This window comes from Osmerus mordax, chromosome 4 (genome assembly GCF_038355195.1).
Source record: "Osmerus mordax isolate fOsmMor3 chromosome 4, fOsmMor3.pri, whole genome shotgun sequence".
Classification (NCBI taxonomy): Eukaryota; Metazoa; Chordata; class Actinopteri; order Osmeriformes; family Osmeridae; genus Osmerus; species Osmerus mordax.
In genome coordinates, this window is record NC_090053.1 from 6,438,566 (window position 1) to 6,463,352 (window position 24,787).

At 45.6% G+C, this 24,787-nt stretch overlaps 1 protein-coding gene across 1 annotated transcript in view; it reads left to right on the plus strand.

The window, feature by feature from the left end:
* cdh13 (cadherin 13, H-cadherin (heart)) overlaps window positions 1–24,787 on the plus strand; it is a gene marked incomplete at its 3' end in the record, with an annotated part of 196,665 nt that overhangs the window by 110,291 nt on the left and 61,587 nt on the right. The window contains 2 exon segments of the mRNA XM_067234661.1: window positions 1,143–1,287; window positions 23,451–23,629. Of these exon segments, the coding sequence (XP_067090762.1) occupies window positions 1,143–1,287; window positions 23,451–23,629 (324 nt within the window).

Here is a 24,787-nt window from a genome sequence, read left to right on the forward strand (position 1 = left end):
GCCAGTTCTCTGCTACTGTAAGCTGATCTGGTCTCCCTAGTGGGGAAGCCTGGTAGGGAAACTGCAAAATACTGCAAGTAGCTGTGCAATGGTGCCTGGAGGGGAAGGATCAGCAGGGGAGCAGTCGTGAAGGAGGGAAGTTTGCAGGATGAGGGAGGTATAGGAGGTGCGCCCTGTGTGCGTTTTTTTGTGTGTGTAGAATGTGTGTGTTTGTAAAGTGTGTGTGTGTGTGTGTGTGATGGAGGATCAGCAGTTGTGAGAGGTAACTGAAAGGCTGCTGATTTCGCAGACATTGGAATACTGTTCACCACAGTTCCATTCTAGTGTCTCTCCCCCAGTTTATCTGGAGTTCTCCAGCGAGTAATGATGGGGTTGTGGAGTTCTTTTCACCTCCGATCCAGGTCTTTTTCTTCCTTATCACTTTCCCCCTTCTCCTGATCCTCCATCGCCTCCCCATGAGGTTGGGGCTGAGGCCTGTTCCTATCAGGAAGTGCTTCTCCTGTCAAATACAACTGTCAAATTCTCCAATCGTCTCAAGCTAATTACCGTGGCAACAAATGGCATGCTAATAACCCACAGTTACCCACAGTGCTTAGCTCTCGAGGCCACTACTGAGCCGTCTGCCTCCATGTGCCACAGGCATCATCATTTAGAAGGTGGGGGGAGGGGGCGGGGGGGTTGGGGTGTGTGTGTGTGTGGAAATGTCAGTCGTTAGCTTTTCTCTCTGTCCCTCTCGCCATTATGTAGGCTGCTCTTCGCGGCTCTGTCAGTAGCAGAACACTGCAGTCTGGCATAATGGCTCACGTTTGAACATGGAGCTCATTGTGTGTCATGTGTCCATCCACCTCCATTTCTCTACTGTTATCTCAGTCTTCATCTTGTCAGATATAGAATCATAATAAACCTTCGATTCTCAGACCCCTGACCTTTCATCGATGACCTCGAACCCAATCTGCTCCTCAACCTCATAACCCGTGACCCCCTAATCGATGTTCTTCTGCTCCCCACAGCAGAAGAACTCCATCACAGATCTCTCAGAAGTCTCAACACCTCTGACCTCTGACTCTTGCCCCCCCCCCCAATCTCCGTTCCTCAACCACATAACCGTCACCCTTAACCTCGGTCCCTTTGCTTCCATACAGCTGCAGGTGTCCACCACAGACATTAGTGGCAACCTGGTGGAGGGCCCCGTGAACTTCACAGTGACCATCATCGACCAGAACGACAACCGGCCCATCTTTAAGGAGACGCGCTACACGGGAGAGGTGCTGGAAGGTTCTCCCACCGGTATGGCTCTCTCTTGTGTCATACTGCTGTACTGGTCCAGGTCTCCTGTGAGTCCAAACTGGTTAAATGTCATGATAAAAAGAAAATCTGCCTCAAGTTGATAGGTACTAACAGTGATAACAGTGGATGACATCGTACATGCATGGACTGATGTCATTGTCTGAGCTTAAGAATGGGGTTAAAAGTCTCTTTTTAATTCAGGTTCAGAGAAGAGGATGTTGAGTTCATACTTTGATCTTAAAGTGTGTTCTAGTTGGAATAGTGAGCCCTACAAGGCTTCCCTCACAATAGATGTATACAATAGAATTAATACTGAGCTTTATGACTACAAACAGGCAGCCGTCTTGAAGGGCTTCCTATTCCCTGTCCTGCTTCTATAGACCCATTGTTGTGGTGTTATTGATGCCCAGTGATTCAGCCAGGAAGTGGGCCATAGGGGAGGGAAGGGGATGAGATTTGCTCTCTGTTCTCTTTTCCCTTTACGCTTTCCTGCACTGCAGAAATAAATGAGAAAGTCAGTGAATGAGACAGGTGGAAAGACTGAGACAGAGTGGTGTGGAGCAGAGCAGAGCTTGACAGACAGACCCGAGTCCTGGGGGGATTCTGGGGGGCTCGGACCCACGTCCCTGTGTCACATTTCCTCTGTGGCCACAGGCAGACAAGTCTGGGTCACATTCCATTTTTTTATTTCTCAGAACTGTCTTCTTCCCTTGTCCCACCCTCACCGATGCCTTGTGGCCTTTGGAGAACATCTTTGTGTTTGTGTGTGTGTGTGGGTGTGTGTGTGTTTGTGTGAGAGAGGAGATGAGGCCAGGTGTTTGGTCTTGAGCGTGTGTGTATGTGTGTGTGTGTGTTTGAAACCCAACGTGTGATCATACGTGTCCGTGTTTGTGACCATGCATGCGTGTTCGTGTGCATTGTTCATGCGTGTCTGATGACAGGACAAAGATCATATTTGTCCCTCTTCTGTATAACGAGTCCTCTAGTGCTCACACCATTAGCACATAAACAAACAGAAATAAATCCTCATAAACAACAACTCTGCGCAGACAGGGGGGGGGGGGAGTCAGCAGGCAAACAGAGAAATGAGGCTCTCCCCGCACCCAGCATGCCTCAGTGCTTTACCCCATGGTGACAGTAATGCTCATTGAAAAAGTCTGTTGCTCGACACAGATGGCTACCGCTAGGCTAACGATGCTAGCAGGCTCTAATGATGTGCTTGCGTTAGCATGCTACAGCTCCCTTTTAAGATCATAGGTTCTTTTACATTACATCATACATTCATGAAGAGTACGTCGAAGACACTTTCTAGATTTGTAGTCCTGGAAAACTGGCTTTAAGTCTTCTGCTTTATTAAGAGCTAAACCACAGTGAGTTCCTGAGTGTACCCTGATTCATACAGTAATTGTTAAACTGTCTTCTTTTTGCCGTCCTTGCTTTCATTGTAGACTACCATACCGTAGCAGTAGGGACAACAAGCCTCTTGGATGAATGTTTTAAACTAACACTGTTAAATTAAAGTGGATTTATTCAGCTGCCGTAGGGCTAGCTAGATGATAGAATCAGATTTGCCTGCAGCTGTGAGCTGAGCTCTCGTTCCCAGCTTCCCAGCAAACTGTAAGGCTCAGGAATATGACAAATACCCTGAAGGCCATCCTCTTATTGGTTTTAGCCAGACTCAGGCCAAAAAAGGCAATGAATTGACGTTATTTGAGTCCAGCCTTCTCAGACAGTCATTACACAGACAAGTTAAGTCAGCCTTATTCACAGCGTCAGCACAGTCAAGCTGCATTATGAATCGCCCCTGAAATTCATCGGATTCCACGGTATGGATTCGATTTCATCCATCAAAGTGTATGCCTGGACCCTCCTGTGACTTGACTTGATAGGATTGGACCTGATCTGTTTTACCTGCAATTATGTGTTACTTATTTCCTGTCCCTAATGTGTTCTCTGTGGGTCTGCATCCCACCCCCATCTGGGAAAGTGGTTGCCATGGTAAATTGGAATTGAATGCGAGATGAGGAATTGGGCCTACCGCTACACTGAGACGGCGGTTTAATCTTTGGCTCTATCAAAAAGATGATCCAAAACGCTGGTGTTTTAACAACTTGATTTATTTTCTATTATCGTGTAGCTATTTTCTTTTAGCACCTGAAAGTAGCACTCTCTCTCACACGTGACACTTCACACTCAGGAATGTACCGCTCCTACAGCAGTGGATACGGACAGGCTCATCTCCATGGTGATCTCTCGGAGGTGAGGTAAGAGAGAAGCAGCATCTGTCAGTCACATGTGGGGACATGAAACAGGAAATGGATGTTGTGCCCTTTGACCTGGTTCCCCAGTACAAGGAGCAGGAAGTTCAGCCTAGGAGATACTGTAAGCCAACACCAATTTATTTGACATGAGCTTTCTTGTAAATTCCTAGGATGACTTGTATAAGGCTTGGACAAATGGAATAGATTTTGCTCTACTCATACACAGACACGCCTGTCTGACTTCAAGGTAAATTCATGCTTACACCCTCCTTCTCTGCTACCTTATCGCAAGCAGAGAAGGACTGTTGGAACTGAACCTGTGTTTTTGAAGCCCCTCAGTGCCAACACTGTGACCTTTGACCCTCCAGCCTGCAAGGTGCTTTACTACAGTACCAGCATTACTAATGGTCCATTCTTATTGGTCCATGTCCATCTTAATCAGAGAGACCATCTAACAGGCACATGCACAGTTCAGTGGGTTTAACTGTGTTAGCCAGGCAGGACCCCTGTTAAACATATAGCATATAACCAGGAGGAGGGGATCCCTCTCTGAATTGCTCCTCCCAAGGTTTCTTCCATTTTCTTTCTCCTGTTGAGAGTTTTTTGGGAGTTTTTCCTTGTCTTCCTTGAGGGTTTAGGTTGGTTGAGGGGCAGTTCTATGGGCGTATGTGAAGCCCTCTGTGACATGCTTGCGTGTAAAAAGGGCTATACAAATAAATTAGATTAGATTTGATAACAGGGAGTGAATTTGTATGCCTGTTTGATCCTCCCTCCATCGACATGGAAGTAGAGGCATTGACGAATGTGTTATTTTTTAGTAACACTACTGCTGCTTCTTAGTTATTAAATATGTTATTAAACGCATATTTAGATTAGTAATGGAAAATGACTGCCTTTTCCGTGGATTTCTGTGGATTCATGCGTGTGTGTGTGTGCACTGTATATGTGCTTTAATGCATCTGTGTGTATGTGTGTGTATGCAAGTAGATCTGTGAGTGTGTGTGTGTGTGTGTGTGGGGGGGGGGGGGGGGGGGCTGCAAGGGGAACCTGTGGGGAAGAATGTCACACTGCTCTGACATTTCTGTGCAAACAGATAACAGTTTGAGCTAAAGCTGAGCTTTCCTGGCAGGCCTTTCTAATTTCTATTTGCTTTCTTGCTCTCCCTTTTACGCCTTCTCTCTATCTCCTTCATTCTCTCTCTCTCTTCCTCCTTCTCTCCCTTCATGCACAGAATTCCCAAAGGCTGTTTACACATACAGAACCAACCTGTCTATTGGTATCTCTGTTACTTTCTGTTTCTCTCCCTCTCAGACTTGTGTTTTCTCTCTCTCTCTCTCTCTCTCTCTCTCTCTCTCTCTCTCTCTCTCTCTCCTTTTCAGCTTGACACTACCTTTCAGATGCAATAGGTTAGCCTCACTGAGGCATTCTTGGCTATGTAACCCTGGATGGAAGTCTAGCATCCTCATGTTTCTGATGTTTGTTTACAGAGCATTGTGATGAACATGCAGTGTTTTTGTCATTGCTGTTAGTCCTCAGAACCTCAAAACTGTTAGGACAGCAAAGAGCTTCCTTTCCTATAACGGAACATAATGGAGCATAAGTGAACTTATTACTCAGAATATGTTTTGGGTTGTGGTGTTACTATCTCATTTTGGTCTCGGTACGTGCTAATTATGACCAAGACTTCTGCTGGGAAAGCAGACATGAGGGATTCCTGTCCACAACTCAAACACTCTCTCTCTATTAGACACACTAATACTCATGTGTACATATTATATACATGGCAGCTGACTGGAAGGGTGTGTGTGTATGTGTGTGTGTGTATGTGTGTGTGTGTGTGCGTGTGTCCGTGTGTGCGTTCATTTGTGTGTGTGACACAACAGAGCATGGCCCCCCAGAGCTCAGACCAGTCAGAACTGGAGGGTCAACAGGCTCCGAAAATAAAAGGCAAACAAAATCAATACCTAATTGTCAAGACAGGCCCCAGTAGAGGGCTATGGTGTGCTGGAAGGGAGAGAGAGAGAGAGAGAGAGAAGAGAGGGGAGGCTAAGGGAGAGAGAGAAGGGAGAGAGAGAAATATAGAAGACAAATGGGGCTGAGAGAGGGATGAAAGGGAGGAGAGAAGGAGAAGTAGAGAAGGGAGAGGGGGGGATAAGTGAGGGATGAAAAAAGGAGCGAGAGAGGGGGGGGACTGGGAAGGACTGGGGGCTGAGAATTGTGGGGGCCTAGAGGCACGGAGATGTGAGATGGATGGATGAGGGAGAAAGAAAGAGAGAGGGAGCGAGGGCATGGGAGGGAGAGAGGGAGAGGACTGGAGAGGCATAGGGAGGAGGCTGGAGGCTGGCATCTAGGGAGTGAGACAGGCAAGGCTGGCAGTGTAGAGGGTCGTATAGACCCAGATTGATCCAGCGAGAGTGAGAATGATTGGACTAAATAATCAAAACGTGTATATTCAAAGAAAAGGGATATGTACAATATACTGAGCATAGGATTAAGTAGAACTAAGATTAAGATGTATGTAAGATCCTGTTGTTGTTTTGCTTTAATACTGTGGTTTTAAAGTGTTGTTTACTCATCAAACATAACAGTCTACAACTGGACATTCTCAGTCAGAAATGATGTGTTTGGCATGCAAAAGTGTGCAGACGTAGGCATAATGTGTGGTAATAGGCCCTTAGTGGTGGGCTCGCCCACGGATGACTGAACCAAATGCAGGCCCCCATGCAGAAATCCTCTCTAACCCTTCTCTCACTTTATTCAGTCATTTATGTGTCTCTGTTCCTCCAAAGAGCACATTGATTTGTCTCTGCCTTCTTAACTGAGCTATCTTCTTTTGAATTGCCATGGGGAGCAATAGGCATTGCCCCACAGAAAGGGAAAAATAGCATTTCAAATGGGTATTATTCTCACTTCGATTTGATCTGAATACATGCGAATGGGGCTTTATTTCAATACATTTATGTGATTTGTGGTAAATTATATCACTCTTTTAGTGGCTGATATGGTTGCCTGTGTCATTTCATAAACTAAATTGCATCAGCATAAGCGAAGCTATACATTTTATCTCCTTAAATCCTCTTCTTTATACTGTTCCTCTCACCATCTCATTGCCCACCCTCTCTCTCTCTCTCTCTCTCTCTCTCTCTCTCTCTCTCTCTCTCTCTCTCTCTCTCTCTCCCTCCTACTCTTCGTTCCACGGCTGGGTAGTTTTATGCAGATGAGATCTCAGTGTCTCAGGGTTCCACAGTGGATCAGGCCCATGCGGGTCTGAGTAGCACCGGTTCCACTCAGACCCGTTCTCCCCGGTGATCGGTTCCCCGGTTCCACTACATGAACGTTGCTAATCTATTAAAGAGTTTCTATTCTCCTCAGTCCCAGTGCATGGTCCCTCACCAACTGAGGCTTGATTATCTGTCGTTCTCTCTGCGACTGTAGGGACCTCACTCTCGCTCTCAGTCAGCCTGGCCCAGCCCTGACTGGGGAGAGAGAGACCACATCACATCTCCTCACTCTCTCCCTTTCCCTCTCCTGGCTTCCCTGCCTCATCCCGACCTTCTGGATCCCTGGTGCTCCCAGAGTTCTTCAATGTACGTCATCTCTGTTCATTGGCCTACTGGAGTGTTCCCTGGCTGAATCATACTGTTGAGAGGATACATGTTCCCTAGGAGTCTATGGAACACTGATAGAACACAGACAGCAGATGTTCTAAAGAGAGGAGGTTTCATTTTATGAAGAAAAACAGGTATAGTTAGACAGATAAAATATGTGCAAGATGGATCTGGGAGGCTAATGAAGTCAAATTAAGAAGCCCCTGGGATCTCAATGAGTGTCTGTTTAGGAATGATATTCCTAAACTATTTCTGAAGTTGTTATTCCTCTTCCTGTTTATTCATTTTAATGGTTATGAGGCACTCACATTCACTCATGCACACACACACACACACACTCACACTTGCATCACACATGGACACAAACAACCTTCACCTTCAAAGTATGCCAATTCCCTAGCCAGTCAGGCTATTTGAGTTAAATCTAGACAGATCTAAGTCTCCCGACTGGAAGTATTCCCAGAGAGTGATAGTCAGTCTGTGTGAAGTGCAGAATGCTCTGGTGTTGTTCCTGCTTCTGTGTGCTCCTGTTTGATACTCGGTTGTGATATCTAGCAGATAATTAGTGCTGCAGATTGCAAGGGAAGACTTAATTGGAGAAAAAAAAACGCTAAGTATTTATAGACAAGGACGATTTACCCAAGGACACCACAGAATAGGGGGTAATCAGCTGAAGTTTGTTCATCAACATCATCTTAGTCATTATCTCCAACATTGTGCTACCCTGTTGAACCAACTTTCCATCACTAGACTCAAGATTACATTATCAGTACCTCATCAGTATACTCTTCTACCATACAAATCAGTACTTCATCCCTGTACCCTATTACTACTACATTAACAGTGCCTACCTCCCGTGCCAGAATGTGTAACTTGCACTTATGCAGTTGATAAGTATATATACATATATATACTTATTTATAAATATATTTACATATGTAAATATATGGTGTGTTAATACTTCAGGTTGCAGTAAATGGTGTACAAGGTGTATGACAGAGCTCTGTGTGCTGGTTTGTGAATACACTAGAAGGTGCTGTTACTGAATAAGGCAGAACCTAAGTGGAATTACATCAATATGAAAGCATCTGTATTTTGTGGCTCTCTTACACAAGTGTGACAGTTACCAGTGGCTGCTTTCACAGACAATTCCTACTTCTGTGGTTGTAAAGCATACTGTATTTTTTCCATCCAGTCTGATTTCATATTCACAAGATGTTCACATTTACATACAGGGTGATTACATGGGAGACTGGGGTCACTGGAGTTTGTTCAGTGTCAACAGCCAGAGACCCGTCTTCTCTGTGTACGCTCGCCATCCCTCTCTCCCTCCTTTCCTGCCTCTCTCCTTGCCTCTCTTCCCATCCCTCCCTCCCTCCTGCTCCCACTTATCTCACATCACCCCCTTTGGCCCAGCCAGACCCCTGTCATGTTTGAACAGAGATGTCGTCTCCATCTACATAGACATCAATAATATCCTCCTACTATTCTCTCCCCACCTCACATATCCTCCCCCTCCTCCCTTGGGTGTCCCTCCACTCTCCCTCCCTCCTTTGCATTGTGTCTGTCAGAACACTATACCTTTTCATAGTGATGTGTGTGTGTGTGTGTGTGGGACCTGGCATCTGAGCATGCCCCCTGCCCAGCCCCCCCTGTATCCCCCTGCATTCCCTACACCCCCCTGTGCCCCATCCCCCCCCGTATCCCCCTGCATCCCCTACACCCCCCTGTGCCCCATCCCCCCCCCCGTACCCCCCTGCATCCCCTACACCCCCCTGTGCCCCATCCCCCCCTGCCCCCTGTCACCACCGGCCCAAGTCTGAAGGAGGGCCAGAGCGACGTTGTGATGAGTATTGATCCCTGGCGGTTTCAGACAAGAAGACGTGAAGTGGACTCAGTGGGGGAGCAGGACTGGGGACGCGTGGTCAACTCTGCTGCTCTGATACAGAAATAGACATGGAGCCATGTCTGGCTATCACATTACTGCAGTGTAGTGGGGCTGGTTGAGTGAGTGAGTGGTACAACGTATTTTGCACTACTGAATGTTAAGACCTCTATCTATACTAAATGAAGCTCCAGCACTAGAAGCTGTGCCACAATACCTCAAATTTGCAGATTTTCTGAGTCCTAACATTGATGGGCATTTTAATGAAATGCCCATCAATGTGTATCATATGTTACATTATTTGTAACATATGATACACCTGCAATGTCGAATTCCAGTATTGTTTTGAATAAATTGCTGTCAATCTGTCTATTTCGAATATTTTGTCTCATTCCAGTGGAAAATGTGGCTGTAGATGGGTTAATGTGGGTGAACACAAAAGACAGACTTTTCCTCATCTTCTCTTTACGCTTTCCATTTCCTTAGTGACAGCTTGAAAAATAGTTTTTTTGAAAAAACTAAAAGCAACCCCTTCAAAAAATAATATGTGTGTGTGTAGGGTGCTGTCATGATAGCATTTTGCAGATGTTATTTTTGTTTTTTCGTAAATTGTTTTTTTTCCCCTCCATTTGGCAAAAGTGCACCAGTTAGTTTTGGACCCTTGAGAAAACACAAGTGTGGCATTAAAGTTTCAGACATAAGTGACAGAACCTCTTAATTACTTTGATGAGTTTGTCTGTGGCTGGAAGCATCAGTGGGACTGACTCCCTTGGGAGCTGGCTACTCTGTGTGCACACTGGTTAATTCTCAACTCAGCTTTTTAAAGACTGTTAAAGAAAGATTTGCATACATTAAAGACAGATGTAGGCCCCTAGTATATAATCATGATTTGTAAATAAACCCGTTGTTATATATGTTATCCCTGTATCCCATACATAATGTCAAATATGTTATTTTAATTGTCTAAAATACACTATAATCCAGAGAGACAACATGCAGTCAAATTAATATTGTAGGTCAATATTTGTATTCAATATGCAACTGTTGCATACATGGGGCATGTATCTGTATATATTCTTACCCAGTTGTTTAAGTGAATTGCTATAAACAGCCAAGAACTGGGTCATGTGCTTGTACTAAGCCATCTGCATTGACAGGCTTTATTAAGTGAAATCTTGCCCTTTAGACCTTGACGACAACATCTCTCTAACTGCACTGATTGTGGAAGTGGTGTATTATCCCAGCGGTGCTCACTGAAACAGGAAGAATCTTGATTAACTCCTGCGACCCGCAGTTCCCTGAGTCTACCATGGTGTAACTGTGGTGTGTTCTCCCGGGCTTGACTCCAGTTCCCTGAGTCTACCATGGTGTAACTGTGGTGTGTTCTCCCGGGCTTGACTCCAGTTCCCTGAGTCTACCATGGTGTAACTGTGGTGTGTTCTCCCGGGCTTGACTCCTTTGAACCCTGAACTTCTTTTCCCACTTCCAGCATCGCCAGAAAGGCTGAATAATGCATGGTGTGGTAAGTCAGCAAGTTTCAGCAGAAGCCTTCTGCACATGCAGCCATATTACTATGGGATGACTTTATGGGATGAATTCCAGGGACCTTGCTGAGATCCAGGACTGGCAAGACGGAAGTGGGATGAGGTGGAAGTACAAATGGAGACTTGAGTGACTCAAACCCAACGTTTTAAGTCATTCTCTAACAAAGACTTAGTCCTCATTTCTTGTCATGGGTGTGCTCTGAGACTGCATATAGTCTGCCTATGTCTGTGAGGCTCTGTCTGTTTAGCAGCAGCAATGTCAAAGCATACAAGTTCCTCTGATTAGTTCTAAGTCCGCTGTTGTCCAAATCACAGTTATTACTACCCTACAAATCTTCCAAATGTATATATTGTTCCCTGCGTTTTCACTTTAATTCCGAGAACTGCAGGAATGATATTTACAATTATTGCTCAATGTGGAATATCATTTATCTATGTCTACAGGACAAAAACAATCAAACGCAGTTGGACCCATGGGGAAAGCTATAATTTGTTTCACAGCTTTCTGTGTCTGAAAGCGGTCTGTCCGAAATAACTGGTATATTTGTGAGTGACATTTTATCTTGGCAATCGAGTTGATCTTAATGAGATTCCTGTCCTTGGTTTGGACTTGGCAGGGGGTTGGCATTGTGTGTGTGTGCATGTGTGTGTGTGTGTGTGTGTGTTGTGTGCACGCACCACATTGTCAGGTTGGACATACTGTTGTGCCAGTCGAGTCTAGTCTACTAGACCGTTCTCCCTGATCTCATGCTTCAGTGTGGATACATAAACTGTCTCATATTGCTATGAAACTTAAACAATATAAGAGCTGTCTTTCTTCCTCTCCTTTTCTCTAACTATTATTTTCTTTCACTCTTACAGCAATGTAAACATTTGAAGTTAAAACAAGACAGATTGCGGAATTGCCCCCTTTGAGTCTAGAAACATTCTCTCCATCAAAACACCATCAAAACACCATAAAACGTAAGCCCAAAACCCAGTGTTTGTCATGCAAAACCATCTAGCAGTGAGCCAATTCCCCTGCCTCTGCTCCAAGTGAGCGATTATCTGTAGCATCAGTAGCTTAACTACTAAACTATGGCTTTTGCTACTCCTGTTAAACTTCAAAACACTGCGATCCTCTGTGAAGTATGCAATCTGCCAGGTGGGGAGAGCAGACTACAAACCACCGGCCCACGTCCCTCAGGCACCGGAGTGCGGCTACTCTCTTTGTAATGCAGACTAATAATAAAATGACAAGTTACAGTACACAAGTAATGTGATAAGACAACACTGGAGTTTTAGGCTGCTTCACAAGAAGGTTCATATTATTATTCTGGACATCTTTGTTCAGTTTGTAAAATGATTCTCATATCTTTAGTATCATGGGGAAATCAAGGACGACTTTTTTATCTTGCAGAAGTAGTTACTCAAATTAAGCATTAAAGTAAACACAGCATAAAATAGGAAAGTAGCAATCATGACACAATTATTCCTATCACAATTCCACATCTTATACTCTAAAAGTGTAGTCTTGGAGAAATGAACATTACAGTTCTGTTCACATCATTCCATGGACAAATGTGTTACTTTGTTTGAAAGGACCGCCAAGGAAGAAGTGAGGTGGAGAATTGACTTAAGTTAGGTTGTCTAGGAAGATGCTAAGAAGGTCAGTTTTACAGATGTTAACCTAACCCTAACCCTAAACCTAACCTTACCCTAACCCTAAGGAAGCAATACAATCCAGGCGAAGGGGGTCGCCCCCCCATTCTTTCCTTTGTATGGCTTAATGGCGGCAGGAAAGGCTGATTGTGTGCTTCTGATGTGGTTGGGAGAGACTTTGCTGCATCCATGTGCTCTCTGCTCTTTCCTCTGATTGCATCAGGGGCAATAATGCATTTCAAGAGGCCACAGCCAGGGTTGGTGAATTTAAAAATTCAAGATAACAGGTTGTTAAGCTGGCTTTGATGGAGCATGCTTTTTGAGGTGTTTTGTGAAGAGCTAATTCTGCTTTGATGTAGCTGTTTATGATCAGGCGTTGCTCTTTTTAAGGAGATTGTTCCATTTAGGATGTTACACATGGCCTGTCTAATTGGGTTGGTAAGGCTTCCATCGAACAGAGAGCGAGAAGAAAAGACAGGGACATTTATAAAGGGAAAGTGGATCCATTTTCGGAAAAGAAGCAAAGATCAAAGGGAACTGAAGTGCTGCTTGTGTCTTCTGAGGAGGGCTCTTGAGCTCCTGTCATAACGAGACGTTCCGTTTTGACATTCTGAAGTGATCAAGATATGTTATCTTCTTACCTGCGCTGTTCCCATGGCACCGGTAGTCAGGGGGATCAGGGGAGCTTTTGTCTGACTCGTTCCGGCTTGTTCTGAGGTGGTTTGGGTGCTGCCAGCCTCATCTCTCATTGGTACCCAAAATGAATTCATGGCAAGTCATTAGTTAACTGTGAGCGCTGGATAAGCTGCCATGTGTCATGTCCCCCTGAGACGCAGAACATTGTTTGGAAGTGTGTTGGAGAGCGAGGTGGGGAGACTGGCGGGGGGGGGGGGGGGGGGGGGGGGCTGGAAGACCTGCGAAGAGACTAAGTGTGAAGGAGAGGCATGTTCAGACAGACCTCAGTTGAAGGTCTGTGCAGACCTAGGAACCACAGGAAAGATGGATAGTCGAGTTATTTAGAAAGAGCACAGTAGACGACCTCTGCAGATGAGGACCCATATTAGAGGCAGAGATAGAGTGTTCAGACAGTAGAAGACATGTTTAGACTAGGCATGAAGGAGAGGCTTATTCAGATACACCTCAAGTGCACTCCATTTAATCATTCAATAATTACTGGTGTATTTACCTTTGCTGCATAAACACATCCCCTATTATGGCAGTGGCGTTCTCCGCCCTACTTATCTCCACAGAACTGACTTTTTTCTCCAACCAATACAACACATCTTCCCATGTGATTCCTTTAATTACATCTTACTTCAACTAATTGTGCTCTCTGAACAATGGGCTTGTGCTCAATGGAGTGTGCAGGCACTCAACACGCACAATAAGGATGGCTATCGAGTTGAAACTATAGAAATAATAGATGCGTGTGTGTGTTTCAGAAAATGAATGTATTTATGGACACCCCTTAGATATGTTCTAAAATCCCTGACATGGGCGACTATATGGAAGCAGTGCTCCAGACATATTGTTTTATGTGTAAATGTGCTCTGCCACGTTTCAAAGACTTCAAAGGCGTGAATAGCACTGCATTGTTCTGAGTGAGGTTGCTTCCAATACACACGTCTCTACAGTAAGTACCACAGTACCCTCCGGCTGTGGACTAAAGCTCTCTAGAAGAGAGGCGTGCACTGAACAACACAGCAACACAGATTCCACCATGCCACTCATTGGAGCTCTGTTAGCCTGTTTAGGCTGAAGACAGGGGTCTGTAAACAGTGAGACTCAGTTATGGCACTGAGTGACTCAGTCACTCAGTGCCATAACTGAGTGACTGAGCTCCCCTCTTGTGACGGACGCTGACCTGTGCCCCACCTTGCCAAGCAAAATCCTCCTCTTCTAATTCAGGTGTTGAGAGTGTACCAGATTTGTGTTTTATTTACATGTAATGACTTATTGACAGACACAATAAAAAAAAATACTTGACTACGTCCTAATATAATACTACAATTCTAGAAAAGAGGGCAATTAAAAGAGGTCTTAAACAGTGGTTCTCTGCCCAGGCAGTCTATGGGAGCCCTCAGGCTTAGACTGTCTTCATTTACATTTACATTTAGTCATTTAGCAGACGCTCTTATCCAGAGCGACTTACAGTAAGTACAGGGACATTCTCCCCGAGGCAAGTAGGGTGAAGTGTCTTGCCCAAGGACACAACGTCATTTGGCACAGCCGGAGAATCGAACTGGCAACCTTCAGATTACTAGCCCGCTTCCCTAACCGCTCAACCACCTGACTCCCTGTCTTCTCTCACTTTACTTGACACGTGGAGAAACAAAAAAAACTCAAAAGATGACACTATGAGAGGGTGGGTGACAGGCCAAGCCTGTAATGTGCCGGAGGAGCACAAATGAGATCTCACCGGGAGGATAACCAGGAAGGACAAACTGTTGTGTTTATTATGTAAACAGCAATGGCAGTCTGACTGACAGATTGTCCCCTTGCAGGAGCTTGTTGTCAGAATGCTGGCTTTCTACCACATTCTGTGATGCTCTCTCAGTTATTTTCCATAGAATCTAATTAAAACGGACTTTGTCAATGCATGTATCTGTTTGTTTGTGCTTGTGCGTGGGTGGGTGCTTGTGTGTTTGGATTTGATATTTTCCTTGCCTCTATATCAAAAGGAATGTGTTTTCCCTTGAACCAGGGACACTCTCCATAAATCTGTGTCGGCTGAGAGAAAATAAACAGACTGTAGTTGGGTTGTGATTGATACTGGTAAAGTCCCATTCAGAAATTGTGTCCACTGTTTCACATGACTCATAGGCAGGTGTGTCACACCTCTTTACAGCCTTGTTAATGTCACACCCTGTCTGATCTCACACTGGCAGGGCATTATGACAATTCAAATGTATCTGACGAGAAGTAGAGCCCTCTTTCGCCCCTCGATCCTACCACAGTATTTCGCTCCTTCCCTCTTTCCCTTTCAATAGCCCCCCCTCCCCTGTTTTCCTCCCTCCCTTTCTCTCCCGTTAGCTACCTGCTGCCTCTCCCTCCTGCCTCCCTCCATGGCTGCATGTCTCTCTCCCGTTACCTACCTCGATCCCTCACTTCCTCCGTCCCTCCCCATCGCCCTTTCCACCAGTTCTTTCTCAGATTCGTCGAGCTGGATGTCAGTCCTTCTGTCTTCAGATATTCCGGAGCAGACAGGATTTTCTTCCTGCTTCCTGTCATCTCTGTTCCACGGCGTCGTCACACCATCTGATATTGAGCAAAAACCTCAGTCGAAAAACAAAGACTCATCAGATCATGCAACTGCTATGTCAAATGAGTGAAAGAATGTGTCCGTATGGGTGTGTGCCCGTTTGTGTGGGTGTACAGTAAGTGTGTGTGCATGTGCCCGTGCATCTGTGTGTGTGTGGATGTGGAGCGTGTTGCAGGCATTCCTCCCAGATGCAGCTGCTTGTGGGAACAACTTGTCGGCTCTGTGTCAGCAGACTCCTCACTTCACTGCAGCTTGGCACCCGGCACCCGCATGAGACTACCACCTGTATGTCACACACACGTACCCACAATATCCATCCTATTCACACACACACACACTTACCCTCCCACTCTCTTCCATTCCTAGGGTTTCTCTGTCTGTATTTCCCTCTCTTTCTTTCTCTCTCTCTCTCTCTCTCTCTCTTTCCCCACTTTCTCTCCCTCGATCGACAGTATTAGACACCCACACGCACGTAACGTAACGTTTAATGATAGTTCGATTCAAGTTTTCTCCAAACTTGGAGAGTAGAATAAGCTTATTAAAGAGATTGCACTCTAAAAGGTCTCCAAATACAGATGTTCTGTGGATTGAAGCATCAGACTTCGCTAAAGACAGTAAGAAATTTTGCTTAGTAATTTTTCAGATCAGAGTTATTTCATGTAGCTATTTCAATTCAGCCTGTTTATTTTGAGGAGACCAGATTTTTTGCCTGTGGACACTTACACAATCACATTCTATCATCAATAGTCAGATCTATCTGATTGGATGAGTGCCACTTTGTGGCTTGATGTTTCCACTGCAAGGTGCTCTATGTTGACATCTAGATGCAAGGGGTCTCCTTGGCAACACCTGGGGGGGTGGGGGACTGGACTGCCTTTGAAACTCTTTCCCGCCCTCCCCTGCACAGACGGTGCGCAAGTTGATGTTAAATGTGGAAAAGCAACAGTATAAGTGCTTGGCTGTGCAAAGTCTCTTTAGTTTGGGGATATGTAGATGTCCGTCTAGTGCTCCCACTCTGCTCCAGCTGGAACAGAACTGGGCCAGGGACACGACAGACTGATAACCCAAGCAGAGCAACGACAGAGAGCTGATCCAGATCCTATCGGCTGTCTGAAGCGGAGCCTGAATGATTCATTAAACTGGAGAGAAGTAAAGCAATCATCTGTCACGCGCAGCGTCCTCAGATTAATGACTTGTTTTTCAAATGAGCTTCTGGATACTCACTTTAGCGAAACATTAAAACATAGCACATTAAAAGGTGTCATATCTCTGTGAGAAATTGGATTTAGTAACCGTGATGCCATGCCGTGTCCCCGCCTCATTTTCTTAATCAGTAATCTCATTGAAGAACGCTGATTAATGTTTTGTTTTAATAAAGCTAATACATTGTGTATTTGAGATATGGGGGTTGTACTATAGTCATCTCTATTATCCTTTCCAACTCCCTGTTTTTCCTCTCTCCCTGGCTCCTCAGAGGCAGCTCCGAGGCAGCCATTAGAGGCAGCACTATGTGGCGGTTCTGAGATTCAGGGATTCTTTGTTACAGGGACCTGGAAGAGAGTAGGGGGAGAGGAGAAGGATAGAGTGGAGGGAAGTAGGGGAGAAGAAAAGAGACAAATTATCAAACATACAGTTTACACAAGGTCTGTAATATCGGAGGCCAGTCACAGCCATGGAAGGGAGGAGGAGTGGAGAAGGGATAGGAGGAGAGAGAGAAGAAGGGGCATAACAAAAGACACTGATTGTTCTCCTGCTAGCCTTTATAATATGCTGTTTCAGATGCTGATTATCTGTGTGTGTGTGTGTGTGTGTGTGTGTGTGTGTGTGTTTGTGTGTGTGAAATGTTTGTGAGGGAAGGAGTTAAAGGTGTAGGAGGAAGTTGCAGGTTGGAAATGTCTTCAACCTCTGTAAATCCATAGACATAGATATCCTAAAGATATGCTTAGAAGCTTCTCTGAGATCTGCCATATAAATGCAATGAGAAGCAAGACACCCACAGGGTCACCAACATGCCTACCACCATGTCTAGCAGTCAGACTGCAGTCAGATCTCAAACGACATGTCTTGACCCTGCCTAGCCCTGACCTCCTTTACTGTGCGCAGCTCAAACCAACAACCCACATCAGCCCAGTATAGCATGTGTCAACGTCACTGGCGCTCTTTGAGCTGTTGAAGCTGCCCAAGGCATCACCTAGAGTGGGTAAGCGATGTGTTGCATATTTGAATTCCTCGCTTTGTTGCTGTTAAAAGGGTCAGCTCATAGAGATTGTGATAATGTATTCAAATGGCCATGGAGCCTGATGAATAGAAATACTGTACATTTGCTCTCTTCTGTGTGTTCAACTTACTATTGGATTTTTTAACCTTTGCTGCTTCACTAAACCCAAAGAATATACAGTACTTAGAAGCTGCCCAACTCCAGCGAAAGGTCACCTCGACAAAAGGCCGAGTTGGAATAGTTTGTTCAGTTTTTACTTTGCTCAGCCTCCCTATGAACCACAACGGGAGCCTAATCAGACATGTTAAGGGCATATACTAATACATTAACTTACTTCTAATGGAATAAATATGAGATTGAATCCGCTTTCACCACCCGCCGAAAATCAAATTACCCTCTAAATCCTATGAAGCAAATACACCTACCACATCAGTACAAGCCACTCATGAAACTAAAAGGTATTCATTTCAACCGTTTCAGAAATATGATTATTAATGTGTTTTTCCAATTAAGGGAATTGGCTTTGATTTCATTAGCTAGTGTTAATTGTTATTGTGCACAGAGGTTTTTACCCAGGGGACAGGCCCAGTCTTCATTACCGGCTGTGTGTTATTTGTTCTCTGTAATTGAAATAGATGAAAGGAGCCACCAGTTCTGCTGCTGCCACTCACATGCTTTTGAAGAGCACTGGCCTCATGCCTCAGAATAGGAACATCCTGGAACATGACATGATAGGAGACTGGAGTGGTTTTATCTACTTCGTATCCTCTGAAAGGAGAGGGGAATGGAGATAAGAGTGAACAAGGGAGAGATGGGAAAGAGAGAGAGAGAGAGAGAGAGAGAGAGAGAGAGAGAGAGAGAGAGAGAGAGAGAGAGAGAGAGAGAAGGGGTGATAGGGACATAGAGTTAAGGGGAGGGTTAGAGAAAGAGGGAGTATAAGAGAAAGGGGGAGAGAGGTAGAGAGCTGGAGATACTGTCAAAATAATTGGAGTTGGAGTGGAGATCTAGACCTCATCTTCAGCATTGATTCAAACTGAGAAACCCAGTCGAGGTAACAACCCGCATAACAACCCATATCTTTACAATGCCAAAATATGAATTCCAGTCCATCCTCTTCACTGTCAAAGCAGAACTTGTTCAGTCCTACTGACTAGCTATACCGCCATGGACTCTGCCCTCTTCATCCACAACCCTTCTCATCATCGCTGTCCTTCCGGATCCACATTCCCTCTTACCCACAACCATCCTCATCCACGACCCTAATCATCCATGACCCTCCTCCTCTCATCCACTTTAACTGTGTTAGCATTCAACCAGTAGCAAGTTTAACAATGCCCAAGAGCGGTGACTTAGTAAACAGTAAAAACTTTTTGCAAAGCACATTGTAAAGTGTGTTCGGTATCCGGACAACTCCTAAATCCTCTCCTCTGTCGACCCCTAAAGCAAAAAGGATTAACCTTTAATTATTGCACCTTCCTGGTCCATCGTTATTCATTACGCTTAATTAAAACCATCCAAGATGGAAGTGTGCTGTTAAGTTTGTTTGTGGTGAACTAGGGACACCTACTGTATGTCTATCAAAACATTACGGTTAGTCAATTTCAGTTTCGTAATTAGAATAGCATGAGTAAATGTTTCCAAACAAAAACATTTTAAACTGTGAAAACAGTGAATACTCTACATACAATAGAACATATAAATACTGTAGAAAAAAAAGAAAACATCAAAAACAAGCAACAAGCAAATGAAACATAAACTACATTCTCTGCTATGGTTCGTGTTCATCATGCTACACGCTGTGTACATGGCAATCATGAGTCAGGAGTCATTGCTGGTTGGACAATTGTGCCAAGAAGTCATTTAAGACCAAAGTCTGTCTCTACAAAACAATGTTTGAGGGTGTTGTTGCTGTGAATAAGCCAGTACATGAACCCAGTACTGAATAGCAGTCCCATGGGAGCACCTGTCCTTGACTAGCAACACTGCAGTCCCCTGTTGACCTGGGCAGCTGACACAAACACTTCCTACCAGATCACCACACACCTGAATGATGTGATGTAGAAGGTGCAGCACAGGAAGGTTTGGTGTGTTGAGTAGAGGGGGTGTTTGGTGTGTGTTGAGTAGAGGGGGTGTTTGGTGTGTGTTGAGTAGAGGGGGTGTTTGGTGTGTGTTGAGTAGAGGGGGTGTTTGGTGTGTGTTGAGTAGAGGGGGTGTTTGGTGTGTGTTGAGTAGAGGGGGTGTTTGGTGTGTGTTGAGTAGAGGGGGTGTTTGGTGTGTGTTGAGTAGAGGGGGTGTTTGGTGTGTGTTGAGTACAGGGGGTGTTTGGTGTGTGTTGAGTACAGGGGGTGTTTGGTGTGTGTTGAGTAGAGGGGGTGTTTGGTGTGTGTTGAGTAGAGGGGGTGTTTGGTGTGTGTTGAGTAGAGGGGGTGTTTGGTGTGTGTTGAGTAGAGGGGGTGTTTGGTGTGTGTTGAGTAGAGGGGGTGTTTGGTGTGTGTTGAGTAGAGGGGGTGTTTGGTGTGTGTTGAGTAAAGGGGGTGTTTGGTGTGTGTTGAGTAGAGGGGGTGTTTGGTGTGTGTTGAGTAGAGGGGGTGTTTGGTGTGTGTTGAGTAGAGGGGGTGTTTGGTGTGTGTTGAGTAGAGGGGGTGTTTGGTGTGTGTTGAGTAGAGGGGGTGTTTGGTGTGTGTTGAGTAGAGGGGGTGTTTGGTGTGTGTTGAGTAGAGGGGGTGTTTGGTGTGTGTTGAGTAGAGGGGGTGTTTGGTGTGTGCTGAGTAGAGGGGGTGTTTGGTGTGTGTTGAGTAGAGGGGGTGTTTGGTGTGTGTTGAGTAGAGGGGGTGTTTGGTGTGTGCTGAGTAGAGGGGGTGTTTGGTGTGTGTTGAGTAGAGGGGGTGTTTGGTGTGTGTTGAGTAGAGGGGGTGTTTGGTGTGTGTTGAGTACAGGGGGTGTTTGGTGTGTGTTGAGTAGAGGGGGTGTTTGGTGTGTGTTGAGTAGAGGGGGTGTTTGGTGTGTGTTGAGTAGAGGGGGTGTTTGGTGTGTGTTGAGTAGAGGGGGTGTTTGGTGTGTGATGAGTAGAGTAGAGACACCTGAAAGATAAAAGAAGATGTTAGGTAGAAGAACCCTGTTGGGGAGTATTGAGTGTCCTGGTTTAGAGGCGGCAGCCCAAATGTGCAAGGAAATCATTAACTAACTCAGTTAGTACCTCTGAATTAAGTTGTATCTTGCAAAGCACCATGGAAGGAGCCGTGAACTGAAAACGTAAAAATGTTATATGTCTCTTTATGACTTGTCTCCCTCCCACTCCCTTTTTGTGTCTGTCACATGTCTCTTTCTCTTTCTCTCTCTTTCTTTCTTTCTTTATTTCTTTCTCTCTCTCTCTCTCGCTCTCTCTCTCTCTCTCTCTCTCTCTCTCTCTCTCTATCTCTCTCTCTCTCTCTCTGTCTATGTCTCCCTCCGTCTCTGATTCTGACTACTGCCTAGTTCTTTATTTTAACCATCCCTCAGATGATATTCATTAGATATGCCTTAGATTTGTTTTACTCTAAAGTAAGGCAGTCGAGATCTGTTATCAGATACAAAAACTATTGATGTTCCAATGCAGTCGTTTCTAAACATCTCCGTGGAAATATCAGGAATATAGATCTACATTCACCCATTCATCCCTGCATCCTCACAGACAGACAGGCTGACGAGCTGACAGACACCCACATGTGCACACACGTACACACATACACATCATTATGTCCGGTACTGTCCGGTTCCTTCCTCTACACTGTCTTGTTCCCAAGTGTGTGCGAGAGCCCCTCAGGCTCTATTGATTTCCCCTGGTGGTTGTGATAAAGAAGCTGTGTGCAACACAGTTATGTCCCCAAAGTTGATCTGTTGGCCCTGATTGTGTGTCTGTGTGTGACTGTGTGTGTGTCCAGGGGCTTATTGCCTTGCTCCCTGCCTCATGGTGTGGCTTTCTTTGATTCTTTGATTGGCTCTCACTGTTCTGCAGCTGCAGTCATAGCGGCCCCAGTGGGCAATTCACTCACACAAACACACACCGGCGTTGGAGTGCGCGCACACGTGGATGCGCGGACACGTTGGCACAAGCACATATTCAACCCATGCAGTCGACGAGGAAAGGAAAGGCTACCACAGGGCTCTTATTCGACGTGTCTTCTTCATGCCAACCATCGAAGGGCAGATACAGTTAACATTGATTCAGCCTGAGCACGAGAAGGAAGGAGCGACGCCGGACATCATAATCTCAATGGGTCCACTCAGATGTAATTGGTTTGTGATTACATGCTGGACATCTGCAGAGTCTCTCCATCCTGTCCCCATTATCCCATTACAGAGGCTTGATGTGTTGCTGCGTTTGTATGCTGATTGAAATTGAGCGTCCCCCGTCTGAGCCTGTTGATAGGGGATAAGCTACATAGCACTCTTCTAATACTCACATAATACACTTGTCAGAGGCCAGGATGTTAAGTGGTTCGGACAATAAGGGTGATCATGGCATGACTGGAAGAGGCGTTCAAACTGTGTGCCGTGGCGAAGTCTCTCACTGGAGACATTCAACACTGCCGAGTTGGAAGCGGGCTTTGATTGTATTTTCTGCATCTCTTCACCAGCAGACTGGGTTAGTGTATTTTGTGGCTCTGATGGTTGCAGAAGTCTGCTCTTGGAAAAATGTATACAAGATCATTTTTGTCAGGGTAGAGTACGCAAGTTCTGCATGACAGATTTTGAAGGGAACATTCACAAACGTTGTCCCCTACTGAATGCACTCCAGAGGCGTGCATTCAGTGTTTAGTTAGTTTACATCATTAGCTCTGTCAACAACCACACACCCCCTCAACCCCCTCATTGTTGATTGGAGAGAAAATTGTTTTAACCAATAGATGAAGAGCTGTCCAGACAGTTGTGTTGTTTTCAGCCTAGACTACAGCCCTTGAAAAGCCTAAGATAGGGTTCTCATCCACAGAGGTAGGATGTAGCTTCAGACTGTTATTTTATTAGTGGACAGTGGATCAATTGTCAGAAGAGAGTGAGAGTAAGCTCAGAGTCTTTTCTGGAATGAGGCCCAAGAATGTTCTAGAATAATATGATAACCAACGAGACAGCCGTACATCAGTCAGTGTGTGTCTGACGGCCTGTGTAATGACTTCTTCTGTGCGTGTGTGTGCATTAAGTCGGCACATTTCTGCTTTGATTCACCTATAACTGTCTGGACTGGAGGTGTGAAGTGGAACTGAGAGCCTGTAACGAAGGAGATAGGAGCTGTAATTAGCCTAGCAGAACAGGATTAGCCGTTTACTCACCGCTAATAGTTCACCTTGAAATGCAAATACCAGGGGATAAAACCCTCCCCTGCTTGCCCTCCATTACCCCCTGCTGGTCGTCTGGTCGTCAGCCCCAGGAAACACACACTCGCTCTGAAGTACTCTGGGCTTATTTAGATAATTATTGGTATTTAGGAGTCCGCAGAAGGCTGCGAGTCAGAGGCACCGTGCTGTGAGTTGGTGAGGTGAATGAGGAAGGATGTTGAGTGAGACTGCCAGAGCACAGAAAGACAGTCTGAACACATTAATTCAGGTAATAACAAACCAGAAAGAGCATCGAGACTGTCTGCCCAAAAGGAAATTAGGTTTATTGATTGAAGTACCCTGAATAAAGTTTCAACGAATTCATTCTGGTATTGTTAATTGTCTTTCCCAGCAGTATTAGGAAAACATCATGAACTATTTCTGTTTCCTTAGGAACCATTGTCATGACAATGACAGCGTTGGACGCTGACGACCCCAACACCGACAATGCCGTCCTTCGCTACAACATTGTGAGGCAGTCCCCAGACAAGCCATCGCCCAACATGTTCTACATTGACCCGGAGCGGGGAGACATTGTCACCGTCATTTCCCCGAATCTCCTGGACAGAGAGGTGGGTAACATCTGGTCAACCCGTGCTACCTTCTGGCTGTCTGCTCTTTTGAATGTCGACTGTTGGTCTATAGTACTTTCTAGGTATAATATTGGTCAAATTGACAGGTAGTCTCTTGATGTCTCTCCCTGACCACTGGCTGGTGTCTGCCTGGCCACTATTTGGCTCCTCGCTGACCCCTGCTGGGCCCCTGTCTGGCTCCTCTCTGACCCCTGGCTGGGCTCTTTTTTGGGCTCCTCAGTGGCTGCCTTTGGCAGGCTCCTCTCTGACCCCTGGCTGGGGGTCTGTAGTAATTGAGACCAAGAGAGAGAGAGCAGTGCAGGACAACAACATGTTTTTTATGTGTCTAGGGAGAGCATGGTGATAGACTGGTAAACTTGTTGTGTAGGGGCTGGGCTGGGATGGGTGGTGTACTGTGTGTGGGTCTGTTATGTGTACGTACCACCGAGTGTGTTGGAGTGTATCGCAGTAGTGCATTCTAATGAGGCAGAGGAGGCACAGACCTCCAGTCGCTGACGGGAGCGAGAGCGAGACAACGCCATGATTGCTTTTCCAGCGGAGTGACGAATGCCAGAACATCGATTGGGCTCGCTGGGGAAGGAGGAATATTAGCTGTTGTCAGACACTTAGAGCATGGTTTAATTGAGGTGATACACACTCATGCGCCTGCACTGGCTGTGTCCAACAAGCACCGACCAAGAAAACCCCTCAGCCGGAACCTGAGGAATCAGGAATCACCAGCACACAGTGGCAAGGCTGGCTGGCTCTGTGCATCCCTAATAGATGATTAATCTGTCATCGGTCCTATGAACCCAGAATGCAGTGGGGTTTTGCCTGGGCTCGGACAGAGCTGGGTGGTTTTCTGGCTATGCCATTGTGTCATAAGCCATGGCCGTTTAGCGGAGACTTCCATCCTCTGAATGATCCTGTCCCCACCATGCCGCTCTGTCACCCTGCTGCCAGACCTGTGAGCGCGTCTGTGTATGTATTATACGCGTGAACGCATCGCGTGGATGTCAAACCCTTGTTAGAGCCAGAATCAAGGACACACAAGTTCATCAATCATGGCCAGTTAAAGGCTAATGGACCAATGGAGGCATGTTAGCTTAACTCCTCCTTCTCATTCCTGCAACAGTCCCTGGGAAGGTTTAAACACAG